This window comes from Acanthaster planci, linkage group LG02 (genome assembly GCF_054643075.1).
Source record: "Acanthaster planci isolate LZ-2023a linkage group LG02, COTS_SCS, whole genome shotgun sequence".
Classification (NCBI taxonomy): Eukaryota; Metazoa; Echinodermata; class Asteroidea; order Valvatida; family Acanthasteridae; genus Acanthaster; species Acanthaster planci.
Genome location: NC_141778.1, coordinates 19,551,869 through 19,566,035, shown reverse-complemented (window position 1 = coordinate 19,566,035; position 14,167 = coordinate 19,551,869). Strand labels below are relative to the sequence as shown.

The 14,167-nt window shown below is 40.3% G+C and overlaps 1 protein-coding gene across 1 annotated transcript in view; it reads left to right on the top strand.

Moving 5' to 3' along the window:
• Positions 1 to 14,167, top strand: part of pibf1 (progesterone immunomodulatory binding factor 1) — a 20,838-nt gene extending 6,671 nt beyond the window's left edge. Inside the window, exons 4-17 of the mRNA XM_022235904.2 lie at positions 2,339 to 2,458; positions 3,541 to 3,674; positions 4,420 to 4,528; positions 4,682 to 4,863; positions 5,063 to 5,188; positions 6,248 to 6,346; positions 7,100 to 7,265; positions 7,833 to 7,983; positions 8,701 to 8,791; positions 9,267 to 9,369; positions 9,954 to 10,084; positions 10,962 to 11,046; positions 11,209 to 11,409; positions 12,136 to 14,167. Coding sequence (XP_022091596.1) covers positions 2,339 to 2,458; positions 3,541 to 3,674; positions 4,420 to 4,528; positions 4,682 to 4,863; positions 5,063 to 5,188; positions 6,248 to 6,346; positions 7,100 to 7,265; positions 7,833 to 7,983; positions 8,701 to 8,791; positions 9,267 to 9,369; positions 9,954 to 10,084; positions 10,962 to 11,046; positions 11,209 to 11,409; positions 12,136 to 12,231 — 1,794 coding nt within the window. The 3' untranslated portion in view covers positions 12,232 to 14,167. The remainder of the gene's footprint in view (positions 1 to 2,338; positions 2,459 to 3,540; positions 3,675 to 4,419; positions 4,529 to 4,681; positions 4,864 to 5,062; positions 5,189 to 6,247; positions 6,347 to 7,099; positions 7,266 to 7,832; positions 7,984 to 8,700; positions 8,792 to 9,266; positions 9,370 to 9,953; positions 10,085 to 10,961; positions 11,047 to 11,208; positions 11,410 to 12,135) is intronic.

Here is a 14,167-nt window from a genome sequence, read left to right as displayed (position 1 = left end):
GATAGAATCAGGCTTTTCCTTAGTTACTGTAAATTGTCGGCCATTCTCAGAAACGCGGTGTTGTGGTCGGCAAACTTCATTTCAGAACTGTTGCACAGCGATGTAGTTATTTGTACATTGCTTTATCCTCTGCAGTTTTCCGTCACCTTTTTACAGTCTTGTAGTTTAGATCTACTGTTTTAGCTGTAAAAAATGCTGTTGATGCGTAGACATTTGACTGGAAAAGTTGATGATCGGGGAAAGTTGTAAGCCAGTAAATAGGTCCAGAATTGTTAATGTTATCAGTGTGAATACCCTCTGTTTCTGTCATGGGTTTTCAAGGAAATTTCACCCAAACATCATAACATTGCTCTTCCCTGCCCCCCAAAAAGTCTGTGACAACATATAGTGATTTAAACTCTTTACTGAGATAAAATGTGTAATTTTGGTTCACTTTGGCTTCTGGATCAGACAACTACATGTGCCTGTGTTTCTCCTGGGAGCGTATTATTTTGAATCAACAACTTAACTTATTGTAGGGAATGTAGTCAAGCAGTTGTTTGGAAATTATTATCTGAGGGTTAGAGGTCCTAATGCAGGTAGTGACTATATGTATATGTTGTGTCCCTGAGCAAGCCACTTGACCCTAATATAATACATGTGCATTAGCGGGGGAGTAACGTGTGACAGACTTACAGCCCACTTGGGCAAAAGAGAAGCTCTGCCCTGTCGTGCCAAGAAAACAAGAGACCTGTTCAGTCAGCCTGATAAGTTGTCTAGTCTTCGTTATGGTCCATCTGCTAACTACGTGTATTCTCAGCTCAGTCTGAAAATGACGACCACTGTTGGCTAATTTATTACTTTATTGTTGGGTTAGTTTGACTTGGTCTACTTTGTTTGTATCAGTCAACATTTCTTTGATGATTAGTGGAATCGTGTCCACTTGCATGTTTCCAGAGTTATTATTTAGGATTAAATTTGAATTTGTTTTGGATGCTTTTCATTTTTTTCCCCAATTTTTGTGACCCAATAGGTTTTATCACACGGACATGTTTCCTTTTACAGGTGCCCTCAAACGCATCTTACAAGTGAATAGTTTCAGTGCTGAAACAGGGCTTTAAACACATGTAGTGCATGCTACACGTATTATTAAGCTGGCCAGTTATCAGTATATCCTGTCAGACTTGAAGGTTAGGTTTTTATAAAACTCAAGGTCAAGACAAAAACAAGTCAGCTCATATGTTCGATTTCCTTGCCTTTACAGTGTATACCACAAAAGATGTATCTGTTTTATAATCAATTCTTACATTAAAGTCCACTCAAAAAACCAGAGAAATGCAGGACAGAGGGAGAACAATATTTTAAATTTGTAAGGGACAGGAAGAGAAACAAGATTTTTTTCAAGAGGAAGTTCATAAGCCGACAGTTTCCCACAAAGATTACTTTCCCTTCTGTGCCAAGTCATCCGTGTTTAGAAGGCCTCTTTTACAACAGTCATACTCTGTTTGTACTCAATACCTACATGTATTGATACTCACACTGAGTTTTCTGTCGAGTAGAAAGGGGCGGTGGGGTTGTCATTGTTGGTGAGTAGAACAAATCATTGTTTTCATAGAATTGTTATTCAGGGGAGTATGCATGGCTGGTACAGTCATAGCCTATTTCCCTTGATGTTTCCAGTCAGCAATGCCAAATGTTGCCTCTGTATTTTATAGTACTTTGTGTGATAGTTTTGAATACTAAATTGGAACCAGGAAGAGATTTACTATACGAAACTATTGATAAAGTGAAATATTCTGGGTGCTGTATTTGGCTGTTATTTATTATCAAACATTGCCTTTTTTTTTAAAGAAATACATGTCAGTTTAAGTTTTGGTTTGACCCCTCTTGATACACATCCTGTTTGTCCCCCTATTTTAGCCAAGCATTGAATTATCAAGATGAGGATGATTTTGATTCATGGATCTTGTTTACATGATACAAGGTCTGGAACAATTTGATATTATCTAGACTCAATACAAAATGTTGAGGACAGATTTTAATCAAAACTATTTCAAAGGAGGGAGGAAAACTCTGGTTTGATGTTCTGGAAAAAATGCCAAGAAATAATTTTGTTACTATTTTTTTATCCTGGCCATAATTTGTAATAAATGCATACATACATGTACATGTAAGTAAATTGTGCAGTGCATTTCAGCATTGTTTTAATTTTGTAAGATTGGACCATGAAAAGCACGATGAGTTTGATTTTTTTTAAAAGACGAAGCAATTATCTGTAGGCATTAGTCATTGGTATCATTTTCAGACTTGGCCAACTTCCAATTCAACATCACTCTTTCTTCGTCTGCTCGCATCACAGGTGAAATTGTATGACAAAGTACGACCCCTCCAGATTGAATTGACTGACTTGAGAGGCTGGAACAGCACCCTAGAGCAGCAGGTCAACACTTACAAGGAAGACTTAGCAAGAGTGCAACAGGTACATGTATACAGGTTAAGAAATCCTGCCAAACCAGGGCAGGCATCTAACCACTCCACCATCAAGCCTTCCTCAAGATTGTCTGGCGAGTGGATTGTTGGGCCCACTGCTGTATTTGATTTTGAAAAAATGAAAGCTAAAATTTACATCAGTTGGTTGAGAAAGTCCATCAAAAGTCGTACGTTTCAATCAACATGATCCCAAGTGGTATTTTAGTACTGTAGCTGTTAACAGTAGAAAGGCACAGTATCATGTGCCATTTGGAACAAAATCCAGATTGTGGTTATAATTCATGCAGTTCTTCAGATTGTAAAAGAATTGAGATTATAAAATACGCTTCATTTAAGATGTTTGCTTTTTTCCCAGGATTTGTACCTCTTTTGACAGAAAAGTTGTGGTCAAGTTTTAATCATTAAGAAGTCTTGAAACTCTGACATTTATGGTGACATTCCAAAGAGCAAGTAATGGATACTGTAATGACTTCAACTTCTTTTATCCAGGATTAGAGCTCTTTTCTTGGTTATTTTTGTCAGCTACATGTACATTGGAATAGCCAGTGGAATCCTGTCAACTTTTTGCATTTTTGCATTTAGGAGAGTTCCTCATATTTAAGGCTGAGTCAATTTGAATTATTGAATATTGATTATTAGCTCTTCCACTCTATCGAAATTTGAATATTCAGTTAAAACCAAATTATGCATGTTTGTATGTATGTGTGTGGGGGGGGTCTACGGACAGGAGTCTGTCCCCCATAAAAGGAGAAGGATGGGAAAACCAACAGATCTTTGGTTCTAATTAGGAATTCAGTTGCCCAATCACAAAAAAAGAAATCCACATACATGTACATTTAAGGGAATTAAATTCAAGTTTGCTTTACTCATAATGCCTTGAAATTACACTTTGGAAAGTAGCTTTATAACAAAACAAGTGAATTTTGTTCCTGTTTTTATTGCTTATCACCTCCAAATAAGCTATTTGGAAAATAAATTTTCCATTGTTCAGTCATTGCTTGAATGTTCATACATTCAGCATAGCCCGACTCAGTGTCCATGTTACACCTTGCATTGCTCTCCTTTCAACAGACACTTAGCACAGAGCACAATGCAAGATCAGAGGCCGAAACCAAATGCCAGCGTTTAACTCTGGAGTTAGCAGACACCAAGGCCTCCATACAGCAGGGAGATTACAAGAGGGAGAATTACGACAGAATCAAGAGGTGTGTGACACTGGGTGTTTCATGGAGCAATCCTATTTTGTCCATCTTACATGTATTTGCATTCTTTCCACTTTCCCATACAGTTCCAAGAAAAAAAAAAGACGACCCTCCTTAGTAGCTTGACTGTGATGAATTTTCTGAGGAGGCAATTCAGGGTGTACCTATGTATCCAAGGGGCTACTGAAACTGAATGAAGTGTGGCTTGTACATTTACCTATATGTTGGACATGTACATTTCAAAATTTCCAGGTGGGGAGCGCTACTGGGGAGCATGGACTTTTGCCGCGGGGGGTACGTAACCCCATGCCCCCGTAGCTACATTACTGACTGCGCTAGGTCTAAAATACTAATTGCACTATATCGAGTATACTGAATGGATGTGTGAAGTAGTAGAGCTTCTGTGTATTTGGACCAGAATAAGAACAGTTTTAAAATAGTATTTTTCGTACTGTTCAGCATTGAAATAAAAGAATCTTTGGTGTGCATGCATGAGTTTGTCGGCATGTTTAAGGCAGGTCACAACAAAGTGTAAAAAGTTGCTCGCAGGAAATGTTTGCTGAGCAAAAACATGGTACCAGACAGACTGCAATTTTAATGTTTGACAGTTCACAGCCAAATTCCTTCAATAGCATATACTTATGTGAAGAAAATTTTCCTCTTGGAAGCTGCCAGATTTTCAGTCGCCAAGGTTTCAAAATAGAGCTCTTGATCTTATTTTTGGGTTGATTTTTTGGTTTCCTTTTAGTGAGAGAGACCACCTGGAACATGACTACATGGAGCTGAAGAAACAACATACATACTTGGACGCAATGTACAAGAACACTTCAAGTGAGAAGGAAGACGTGGCCAAGCAGGTAAGAAATGTTACTCACAGCCTGGTTATCGAGGGAGATTGGCATGTTGTCTGATGCAGAGTTTTCAAAAGTTTGTCAGCCTCATTTTGGAGAACTTCTAAAGATTTTATTACCGTACACACCAACAGTTTCTCAATGCGATTTTATTTACAGTTGTCCACAGTGAACCAAGAGCTATCCCTCCTCAGACAAGACAAAGATTACCTGCACAGGCAGCTCAGCGATCTGACTGGCAAGTATAACCACACAGACAGTCGGCTGAGAGACACAGTCACGGACCTGGAGAATGCCAAGAGGGCTCGGGAAGAGCTGTATGAGAAATACGTCGAGTCAAGGTATGGAATTCAGAACAGTCATGAATGTCTGATCTGGTCGTCCTGCATACTCCTTTAAAATTATCATAAAAGATACATCTTGCTGTTGCTTGTTGCACAGAGAAAAAACTCCACTTAGAGGAAGAAATTAAAATGGATGATGAGTTTGGGAAAGATTTTGTCCAAGATGTTACTTCTTCCTTATATTTTGTTTCCCCAGGGATCGGTACAAAGCAGAGTATGAGAGCCGATTACGTGAGGAGCTTGAGGCAATAAGACTCCGAACAGATACTGAGGTGGACAAGCTGAAAAAAACCACCAGAGAGATGTTTGAACGAGAGAACAGGTATCTTTGGTCATTTAGCAGATTTTGACCAATGGAATGTTGGACATGGATGGTTTGGACATCAAGCTTGTGAGAGAATCTCACCCCTCAAAAAACAAAGCTTGAACAATTCATTGGCCTTGAGGGTGTATTGACTGTTCATTTTTCATTGCAATGACTACAGGAGACATTTATGGGGAAAAAAAATCTCATTGGAAAATTTTGTCAAACTAGGGGATGAACCGAAGTGGCACATTCTTACCCATGCAGCCCAGTGTGCGTAAAATGATGAAGTCTTGCTTTTAATTTTTCAACCAACTGTGCAAATTGACTATGTTTTGCATGGACTGAAGAACGTTACATAGCTAGAGGCAGATTGCAATAACAGGTCTCAATTGGCCAATCTATTATTAAGCAATTAGATTGTCTCCCTCGGCTGGTCTCAGATAATACAGCCAACCAATACAGTCTGTGCGTGGTAGCTATCTTGCAGGGCATTTAGTTTGTTCCACAGGCAAGCCTCCTTTGTACATACCTTGTGGAAGAAAAGCACTGGCGTCCAAGATGGCAGCCATGCAAACCCTCTATAGCCCACTGCAATAAGCTTGTCTTCAAATAGCATGGTTGCAGAATCGTGGTTATGAGGGAAGTGCTGTTCTTAACATCTGCATATTTGTACTTACTGTAACTCAAGTGCCTCTGCACAAATTCAGTGTATGTCCAAAATGCAGATTTTGTGTTGAGGAAATGTGCATTTATCCAACAACTTGTTGTCGTATGTTTCCAGTGGATTTGATCTATGCATGAATATCCTCTGTTGACACAACGTTGCTCTATTTAACTGATTAATGACTTCCATTTCAGCAGTGAATACCACAACACCACCAAGATGTTATTTAACACCGGCTAAACACATCATTGCAGTTGTCGCTAATTTATTGACCAACAAACAGAGCACTCTTTAAGTCTGCTTAGTGCAATGATAGCTTGAAGGCTAGTTAGTGCAGTCCGCCAAAGCAGCTTTGTCTATTAGAGGGCATGTCATTAGCTCTGCTGAGTTCTTTTCATTTCTTTCACTAGGAATCTGAGAGAGAATCGCGATGCCGCAATATCAGAGAAGGACAGAGCGGTGGCAGCAGAGAAGGAGTGCAGTGCCAAATATGAGCAACTGCTAGCAGAGTGAGTAAAACAGAATAAATCAGTTAAATTCTCCAAGAACATTTCTGCTAAGCAGAAAGGGTTGTGTTCATATTCGTCAGAGATAGTTGCCATTATAGCGTAGAGGAAGGGAGACAGTGTTGGTTATTTTCACCTGCAAAAACTTGGTGTACCCAGAAAGAGTAGAATTTCAAACTTATTTTCCCCTTTGTAATACGCAGCCTTCCTGCTTCATACAAGAGCTTATCGCACAACCTTAGTACAAAAGCTTATGTTACCAGAATGTAAAAGAATGCACAAGAAGTGTGAGCCAGCCTTGTCTAGATCCGTAATGAAACACAGAAACAGTCCTGTGTGTTCAGCCCTGTGACACAAACAGACCAGGATGTCAATGACCATCCAATGTTGCCTGGATTTAAAGGCTTCTGAAAGACCTCTCAGACACAGGAAACAACTGAAGATCAGACTGTAGGGAAGAAACATCCATATTGCTTACAGCCATTTTGGAAAAAGGAAAAGGATCCACATACAGTCCTTCTAGTTGAAAATCTTAGGCTTGAGAAAAAGATCACTACTGGATTTTTCTAAGTTTGTGCCCTTACTAAAAAGCTAAGCATGAACCTGTTGTCCAGGTCAGGCCTGAGACTAACGAGTTTGAATATGGGGAGAAATATACACTTGAGGTACAGGCAGACTCGGGCAACAGCAGCATGAGGGTGGGATCGCACCCCTCAAATGAGCAGGACTGACCTTTGTAACATCATATCTGATCAGTTTGCGGCAGCTGCAGATGACATCGGACAGCAAGACCTCTGAGCTCCTGGGGGAAGTCAGGATGCACAAGTTTGAGGCAGAGAGGGCCCACATGCTGCAGGAGGAGGCGTTGCAGAACTTGGACAAGATGCAGGTGGAGCTAGACAAGCTCCGTAAGAAGATTCAGGTAACTTGACCTACTTCCTGTTGATTTTGGTGTGCTGCAAATTTAGATTCTTACTACCGTCACCTGGAAATGACTGCAAAAGCGTTGATTGAACTGAGAGACAAAATCAGACAACTCATGGATTTTGCTCAAAGTATAGGTTAAGATGGTTTGTATTAGCATATTGGTTTAAGTTCTTGGTGATATTTTCACTGCTTTTACTCTCAACCTACTGACCTTTAGTGAGTCGTTATTTCCTTACTCTGATTTTGAAGTGGTTTCTAATTATTGGTACTGTATCGTGAGAATTTTATTTCATGAGCAGACTTAAAGCAGAACTTGGTCACTGTAATTTAATATGTACCTTATTTTTCTTGGAGAAAGTGTTCAGTATGAAAGCGCAATGTGTTTTCATTGTTTTCCCCTTCTGTCATGGTTATACTTACTTTTAAGATGCAGTATTCTTTGGAGTTTGCATCAATGAGAAGGTTTTGTCTCCTGGTTTTGTAGCAATGAGTCTGGTCAGAGTAAAACAGTCTAAATGCCAGAATTTACATTTAATGTGTGGTTTCTTTGTTTTCTTGGAAGGTTTTAACCAAGGAGTACTACAGTTTGCAAACCTCCTCAGAGCGCAAGTCAACAGAGCTGGAAGCACAGATCTCCGAGCTGCGTGCCAAGCTGGATATCTACGAGAAACTAGAAAAAGAGCTAGATGACGTTGTCATGCAGGCTGCAGAGAGTAAGCCATTGTCTGAATGGCTTGACTTGGCTTTGAAATTACACATAACTGAATGGGTAGTGGCTGCAGCCTCTGTCATAGACTGCGGTGTACTTTCAAGTCATAGCCAAGTAATTTGGTCACAGAGTAGGTTATTGTCTGAATCGGTCGGCTGTGAGTGGGAGTAACATGCACATGCATTGAAAGTGGCTGTTGCCACTAGTCTACTGGGTTTCCATGGTTATTGAAAATCTTTGAAGATGCTGGAAAAATGTTGTTCTAGAATGTCATGGAAAAGTCATGCAAAATTGTCGTAACCAAAATATTCATTTAGAATTGTCAGTCTAAGGCGCCATCTCTCACACTTATTTCCACACTAGGGCCACAGGGGTTGAAAACATTCCCATCATTAATTGTCTCATCAGAGGTTCTGGATATCCACGACACTGCTCAGCAATGGTTAAGGGTTAAGCATTGTGATTTCCATGACCATTGAAGTCTGTTTACAACACCTGTTGAGACGGATGAAAAAAGATGACTATCATTTTTGGGACACTTTATCTCTGGGAAATTGTAAAAATTTGTAGAGGTGATTAAAATCCACGTTAAATTGAGTCTTGCTCAATAGATGGAACTGCTCTGTGTCTCGAGGTGACTTTTTGGGATTACTGAAACACATTTTTGGGGAGGGGATGAGCAAAGTCCATTGATGATCCTTGTTTTTCTCTTGACTTTCAGGTGACAATGACGAGATGGCAGAAAGAGTTCTATTTTCATACGGTTACGGTGCTAACGTGCCATCAACCGCAAAACGAAGACTACAGCACAGGTAGGTTTGTAAGGACAATGTCGCAGACTTCACTTATATGCAAAATCTGTGCGAGTTGAAAACTTTGTATTTGCCAAGAATGACTTTGTCTTCCATCCTCATCTTTCCTTTCATCTTTTTCTTAAAACAAAAAAATTTCATTGCATTTATTGGGTTTATTTCATTACATTTTCGTTTAATCTTATTTTTGCATTTTGTACTCACTACTCATGCCAATTAAACCAATATCAAAATCACTACTTTCATGCAGATAGTCACAAAGTAACGTGTCTTTATGATTTGATCAAAGACATTCTAAAGCCTTGCGTGTATCTCGTCATCCCAAAACAGAAGGTACAAGACAGATATCCAGGCAGAGTTGTGAACTAAGTGGCTCTGTTGTGTAACTGTAGGCTCTGGTCGTAGTTTTATACACTGACAGTTTCAAGCCATACTCCAGTTGGTTGTCTAATTAATCATTTGTCACGTTGGTCAGTGTACATTTGGCGAGACGGGTGCTTCAGCTGGAGAGAATCAACACCTCTCTAAAGAAGGAGCTTGAGAACAACAAGACGCAGATGCATCAACTCGGGGAAGAGGTAGGATTGGGGAAGAGGTAGGATTGGGGAAGAGTGCAACATTAAACAGGCATTTTTTGCATGCTGTCATCACAAACATTCGTGATTTCATGGCCATCCCCAGTACCCTTTTAGTCATAAATCTCAGGAATATCCCACTCGGTCAGGTTTCAGCCCCGAAATCTGATTGTTCTGTGACCCTGGACCTGTCGGAATTGTGTACTTTGGCAATACTGATAAATAACCCTAACTTTTGAAAGATTAACTCCCTGAAGCTGAAACTTTCAGGATTTTATAGACACCCCTGGTACTCTTTGCAGTATAAAATTCAGGATAATCCAAGTCGTTCAGGTTTCACCCCCCCCCCAAATTAAATTTTCCATGACCAATACAGCCGTTTCACAATAGTGCGCCACCAAGAGTTTGCAACGCGTTGACCAATCACAATGCGCGAAATTTGTCGACCCAATGCGCATTTGGAAATGGTCAACAAATTTTGTGCGTTATGATTGGTCAGCGTTGTTGCAAACTCTTGGTGGCGCACTATTGTGAATCGCCCTTGTTTTCCAATTTTCCATTTTGGCATATGTGTTATTTATGCATAGCTGTCCAGTGCCACATCGCTGTTGGATCAAGCTCAGCAGCCTTACAACTATCTGATTGAGAGCATTCGTAGCAGAGACCACCAGATAAATAAGCACAAGACCCACATCACTGCTCTGGAGGAGGATATTGGGTAGGTTCACAATAAGATGACCACATGTTCAGGAAAGAAAGATGACTTAACCATCTTGAGTTTACCTGTTGTGACCCAGGATCATTCTAGGACCTTCAGTATGGTAACCGCGCCTATTGTGAAAAGGGGCGGTGCATTTTGCCGTTAGCTAAAAATGGGTTAGCACTGTGGGAGACTTTTTAGACTCGGTGGCGGAAGACATACCAGTCCCACATGACTTCAGTCCAGTATTGTTTGGGTCATTCTGAGCATGCACATTGTTATCTCAACCGTGATGCAAACAGTAGAAATGACCAGCATCTCAACGTCTGATGTTGAAAATCAGTAAGATTTAGAACCCTCTCTTACAGCGCTGCTAAAGAGCCTCAGTCTGTTTCACAGAGACCTCGGATGCAGAAAAGCAAGTTCACTCCCTTAAGATAGAACTTGCTCAAATCAGTGATGTTATCTACCCCGAGCTGAAGTACACCCCCAATCGGTGAAAAGAAAGACAGGTGGTTACAAGCGGGTTCTTGCGCGCGTTCTGCGTGTATGCAAAGACCATACATGCTGGAATATATTAGTTTTGCGGACTCAGTGTGCTCCGGGTCAAATGTGCATAGACTTGTGCGCCTCATGGAGCGCCTATGCAGTGAGTACCAAAAAAACGCCCTCTTTTGTTCCACATGGAGCGGATAATGGAGATCTCCATGTGTGTGCGACAGTTAGCACACCAACACCATTTAACAGCGCTTCAGCAACCTTGTATTCTGCTGTGGTCTGCACACCTTTTTTAAAGCAGTTCTGTTACTTTGCCCCTGGAGTCAATATTTCGCTGGTGAGCTGGAAAGTCATATTGGAGTCTGTATTTCCTTTTGTTTCCTGAACAATCTTGCAGACGGTTAAAGAAGGAGCAAGAGGAGTTGATTCAGACAAGGAATCAGATGTCTGCTGATCTAGAAAGACTTCTTAATCAAAGAGAGGTATTGTAAAAATCAGCATTTTCTTCCTTTTTCCCCTCACAAGAAGATCGTAGGAAGGATGAACGCACCCTTGCTAATGATGAATGCATTGCTTTATTTTGTCTGATCTTGATGCACCGTCTTATGTCTTTAATTAGCCACGATTGATATTCATTTCTCCAGGAAATGGCCGTCATGAAGCAGGTAGTTTTAAACCTGAGCCAGCGCTACCAACCCAAGGCCACTGGCTCACATCCTGGCCCAGTGCACATTGAGAAAGTGCCAAACCAAGCTAAGATGCACCCATTCACTGACAAAAAGACAGCACCCAAACTAACGAAGTCACCCAGAGCTGAAGCTTACAGACCAGCTCCAACTATCTTTGTGAGTAAAAGTATCCACAAAATCATGTGGAAATAAGCTTTATCAATGTGCCAACAACTCCGTTCCTCTTGTTTGTTCGGTCTTTTTGTTTTTCGAGATGCGTTCTTGCTGTAAACCAGTATGTCCATAACCAGTGCAGATTTTTTTCAAGCGGCCAGCATGTGTACAAGCATCACCACATAGGAACTGTAGTACCATTTTCCAGCTCTTCATCGCTCTGACTCAAGCTTACTCTCAAGCTCTCCAGAATCAGTTTCCAGTGTTTAGTGTCAGAAACAGACAAAAGTACTCCAATAATCAAACTACACTGGAAAGCTAAAGAAACTTGCCACTTCTGTCAAAGGCCACACATAAAAATTCACTCCATAGAAATAAACAATTTTTGTACACAGGTATGCTGCAACACCCCTTACTAATCACATGCCCAAAAGCAAGTGATTATCTTTATAACAAAGAAGAAATTGACATGCACAGCAACTTGGTTACTGAATCAAAAGTCATGACTGTTATTATTCCTGACTGAATTAATAGGTAAAGTTTTGTGTCATATAATTCACTCCTTACTCATTTGATTACAAAAATATATGTGAAGAGATTTTAGTAATGCCTTCGAAGTTTTATGGGGATAGTCACGTTGTATGTTCAGTAACCGATAAATGTCAAGCCTTGGAGCTTCCAGTAATAATTTTTTGCAAATTTTACTCTCTCTCTCTGCCTGGTTCCCAGACCTCAAAGGATCCGCCGCAATGGTACAGTAAGCTAAAAGAGCAGAACGCATCCCAGAGAAGTCGCTACTCAACAGTCTACTCAACTGGGACATAATGCTCTACACACAGTGACCCATACTGCCTGAGCCCCCCCCCCTATTTCTCAATACATGAGTTCAACAGGCCAATCTATTGATGAAGTCACACTTCGTTTGCATTTATGCCGTCCTGTGGAGCTTCAAATCTGCCATCCTCGCCTGGCTCCCATAGGAAAGCACACATGTAAACCAAACGTATCATAAGTGCACTGGCTATTGTAAGGAATGCCAAGGCTTACCCTAAGTAGCCGGGTGCAACAGGGTTGGGGTTATGATTGTTCCCCCCCCCCATGTCTAAAACCCTCTCTAATCCTACTGATGCTTGGGTCCTTTCCTGCCTTAATACCGCCTATTGTCTGACCCCCTGTCCACAGGCAGTCCTTTCTTTGAGGATCCTGCTAATGCATAGCATGTGGATGTCTTCACCTGCCAAAATTGGCAAGAATTTCATATTTTTTCATCTACTTCCTGCCAAAAATGACTCCTCGATCTTGCTGTGTAAAAGGAAGACTTCTCGAGGCTTCACAGGTGTCTCTGGACTCATGCACACCTTGTAAGAAGTTAAAAATTAAGGTCAGCTGTACAAAATTCCCAGAAGTAAGGATTGCCTGTCCAATAACATTTAAATAAAAAAAAATTAAATGAAATTTTTTATGATCCAAATTGCTGACTTGAGTTGATGTGTAATGTTTAAGTGCTTAAAGTTTGAATTGTTGCCCTGTCGTTTGCAGGAAATGCTTTCATTTCCTGCTATTGTCTTCTGCGATACCACTATTGGTAAAGTTGAAATACAAGACATAAAATCACTACACCCCCCTTTCCTCATAGCCTGAGACCCACCCCTGAAAGGTAACTTTGTTGTTGGATGAAAGTTACAAACACTTTGCCATTCAACTACTTGACCAGCATGGTCAAAACACTCCGGCAGTCAATGTCATAATGCATCTTTTGCACTTCATGGTGATTACTTACCAATTACGGCTTGCATGCCAATTGGTGTCTGTCTCTTTGTGTTGCCAAGAGATGCAGTACATCAGGAGTTCAAAACTTTGAAATAATTGAGTAATTTTCTTCAAGTTGCTCAAAACAAGCCATTGGAAAAAATACTTGAAACAGATGTTAATGACAAAAGATATACTAAGTCAAGGTGATGCCATAAAAAGGCGAAGGTTCTTTCCTCGTTTTGCACCAATGAGGCCCGGGTTTGAGTCCCGGCTTGGCCCAGGCTTTAAGTGTATCTGGTTTCCAGTCCATACTTGCTCTCGCAGGTTTTCTCTGGGTACTCTGGTTTCCTCCTGCCTCTAAAAGTGGACCTTCTTCCCTTCCTAACTCCGTAATGTGATGCTGATTAATAAAGTGTATGAATAGACGTACAGTTATTGGCGCAAATAGCCAGAGTTGCTGAAAGCGCCATTAAAACAAAACAACAACATTCCTCCTTTACTTCTCTTATATTCTTTCCTGGACCATCCTTATAAGGAATAGGATTCTCAGGGACATAAGACAAACCAGGAGCCAAACTTAGATGGCCATTTCAACTTATTGTTGAGAAAAAAAGGTCTACTGATGCTGCAACATGCCACTTTTTTTCTTTCAGAAGTATATTTGTTAGATCTGGAATTCACCCAGTGATTGGCAGCTATCATTTTATTATTTTTTTTAAATTGTAAATATTTCACAAAGGCCCCGAAAATTGAGACATCCCAGCCCCCAAAATCATGGTTTTTATACTCCTTTAATTTTAAAACTTGAGGAGCTGTTGACAGCAATTTCCATCATTGTAGTTTTCAAGAGAATTGTTGTGATTCCATTTGTGATTTCCTCAGTATTTTTGTTGTTTCCAAATAGAATCCAGAAATCTCACGTTTACATTGAATTCGGGCATTCTTTCAATTGTGTATAACATGAAATATGCCATTTGTTTTATTTGAATATATATTGATTTGAAAGCAA